The 3066-nt window shown below is 51.1% G+C and overlaps 1 protein-coding gene across 1 annotated transcript; it reads right to left on the reverse strand.

Annotated features, from left to right (window-relative positions):
• Nucleotides 1-762: 762 nt before the first annotated feature.
• LOC1270808 (uncharacterized) lies at nucleotides 763-1982 on the reverse strand. Its single transcript, XM_309529.4, has 2 exons — nucleotides 1876-1982; nucleotides 763-1785 (listed from the first exon to the last, which is right to left on the reverse strand). Exons 1-2 carry the CDS (start codon nucleotides 1896-1898, stop codon nucleotides 915-917), a joined length of 894 nt encoding a protein of 297 aa, XP_309529.4. The 5' UTR covers nucleotides 1899-1982; the 3' UTR covers nucleotides 763-914.
• Nucleotides 1983-3066: the final 1084 nt, after the last annotated feature.

The raw sequence follows: 3066 nt of genomic DNA on the forward strand, positions 1-3066 counted from the left end.
AAACTCGGTTCACGTTTTGGATATCGTGTGGAGTGTTGTTGTAAAAAAAACACTATATGGCAAAATAACAATTTATGACAGATGACAGACTCGCTCACATTTGGAGTTGGGAATATTCTTTTGCTTCTCAACAGCATCAGTGAACGTGTGGTGGAGATTGGGAGGAACAGTGATCACATCATGGGCAGGATACTCCTTGGCATTTTACTTGGATCACGTATAGAATGGAGAAAAGAGCGTAAATTCTTTCGGACTATCAAGAACTTTGGACGACAATATGTATTCCTTCATCTCTAACAGAGCCAGACTGTCAGGAATTTTTGTGCGATGACTATTTTGGTTGTTCAGTTTAATTTACGGTAACATCACAGGCGACACTCCACACAGTTCAGCAGGATCTCGTGATGACTCGTCTTGTAAGGGTGTATTTGTTTTTTGTTTCTTTGTGGTGAAGGCTTAAAGCAAATTGCATTTCCATGTTAGACGTGTGCTACACTGCAAGGTTAACAGGCTGCACCTAGGTAAGGCCTACGATCTTTGGCGAATGTAGGGGAAGGTGCACGATTTTTCGAACCACACTTCATTCGCAGCCAACAATGCAATGCACAGCACGTTAATGCTATAGACAAAGAAATTGCTTCTTCGATTGTTCGTGCTGCAGCTGTGACCTCTGTTGCTTAAGAGATCCTGATAAGCTGGTTGATGCGCCACACTCAAGCAAGTGAGATGAGGGCAATAAATCATGTTTTAAGATGCCACCAATCGATTGGACCCGACGGTCCGTCAAGCCCGTTGATCAATTTATTAATGCAGCAGCGACAGTGACAGAAGGTGAAGCGATACAAAAAGCGTGTTTGTGTGTGCAATCGACCAAGAAAAAGAGGGCGCCTCTATTGAACCGCACACTAACCCGTCTAGTAGCAGCAGATTTCGTCGATCGCCGTGTTGCAGTGCTCCTGGTCCTCCGTGTCGTAGTACGCCATCGCCTTGACGCCGAGCTGATGGAGCTGGCGGATGGTGGCGTTCAGATGGCCACACTCCCACCGATTCTCGTCCAGGTAGAGCGTCTGCAGGTGCGGGAAGGAATGGTTCACCTCGCACATGCTCAGATAGCGCAGGCGATTGCGGGCGACGTTCAGCTCCTGCAGCATGCTGAACCGCCACTCGCTCGCGTCCAGCACGCTCAGCAGGTTGTCGTGCAGCAGCAGGGTCGACAGGCGCGGCAGATGCAGCGACCCGTCGGTCGAGATCGTCTGGAGTCGGTTGTTGGCCAGGTTCAGCTTCCACAGCTCGGTCGCCATATCGAACAGCGAGAAGCTGAGCGATTCCAGATAGTTGTGGCGCAGATCGAGCGTGCGCAGGGCGGGCAGCGCCTGCACGAACTCGATCGACTGGAAGCGATTGTAGCTGAGGTTGAGCTCGCGCAGCTGATAGTTCTGCCCCGGCTCGACGATCAGCTCGAAGAAGTAGTTGTGGGACGCATCGAGCGAGCGCAGGTTCGGCCAGAGCACCATCGTCTGCAGGGAGACGTTCTGGATCTCGAGCTTCTCGGTCGACTGGAGCCGGTCGGCCAGCTCCTTACCGATGGTGACGACGTACGTCGAGTCGTCCGAGTGCGGGTAGGTACCGAACGCCAGGTGCGGATGGTCCGGGAACTCGTACTCGGACAGGTCCATCGACTCGACGATGGTAAAGTTGGAGATTTCGCACTCCATCTCGCGATGTTCGCTGCACTCCAGCTTTCGGCCGTAGGCGCTGGCGCCGCAAGCAACCGTCACTAGAAAACTGAACACACAGAAACGAAAAGAAAAGGGGGAAGGAAACTGTCACTACTACATTCAAGGGAGCAGATCCCGTTCACGAATGAAAACCCACCACAACGCGATGTTCCGGGACATTTCTGCGCCCAAGATCAAGTTTTGCTTTCACCAAAAACACTGCACACAGAACTGCAACCAACCTGACCGCACCGGTGCCACGGATTGGACTGGTTCGGGCGGCTGGTCAGCATTTATACTGGGCGAAACATTCCGAATGTCCGCGTGAATGTGGAGCGCGCGCTCATGTAGGTTGCCCAGCGGAAAAGATGTCCCCAATTAGCTGGACAAAGATAAAGCGGGCTAGATATCATTTGCGACCCCCGTCCTCCCTGGTGTGAGTGATTCTTCTTGCTATTTGCAACAATGCGGCAACTTAGCAAGTGCGTGATCCAAGATTTAGGAGTTACGCGATCACAAATGAGCGGTAGAGGGCAACCTTGTAATTTTGGAATCTGTGGCAAATCCTCGCTAACATGGCGAGCTTTGCGGCTAATTTTGTTTTGGCCCCGATCACTATCTTGAAGGTCTTGTGTTTTGGATTGGATTTCATCGCGGGCTGGGACGCTGATGTGATTAGAACACTTCCTGCTTGGTACATACTTTGCCCCGACGTACTACGACCTTTCACTATTTCTGTGCGCACAAAAACGATAAATTTGAGATAAAGGAAATTGCATTTCAAACTTCTCCATAACCTTGCCAGTGTTGCTGGTAGGCCCTTGGGAACGACTGCATCAGAACCGCGCGACGATTGCCTAACAAACAACAGCATTCGCCTCAATCCTCGGCCCGAGCGCCAGCATGAATAGCGGAATAAAGTCCAACTGCAGCGAAGCGAGTGGAGCGAACCGCGTGATTGAATTTAAATTGAAATTAGACACGGCGCTGGAATGACCGTCATGCCATCATGGGTCGGATGGTTGTGAAGGGGCATGCTGCGGTACTTGTAAAAGTCAAGAACAACACGGACGCAAACACATGAGCCGAAGGAGGGAAGTGCACGAACGATACCAGCCAGTGTTTGTCTGTTTGAGAGAGGGAAAAAAAGAGGATTGGAAGGCCATTGAGACGGTTAGGACGTTTTTCTGTCTGGTTTAAATGGGGGTTTGCAGGGCGGTGGAGCAGTACGCAAATCGACATCTCAATCTCGGTGGGATCTGCATCCCGTGTGCATTCTCTCGCCGCTTGTGCAACCGAGATGACGCATAGTTGGGCCGACGTGGCACTGTCATGTTTGACATTGTTT

Source organism: Anopheles gambiae, chromosome 3 (assembly GCF_943734735.2).
Source record: "Anopheles gambiae chromosome 3, idAnoGambNW_F1_1, whole genome shotgun sequence".
Classification (NCBI taxonomy): Eukaryota; Metazoa; Arthropoda; class Insecta; order Diptera; family Culicidae; genus Anopheles; species Anopheles gambiae.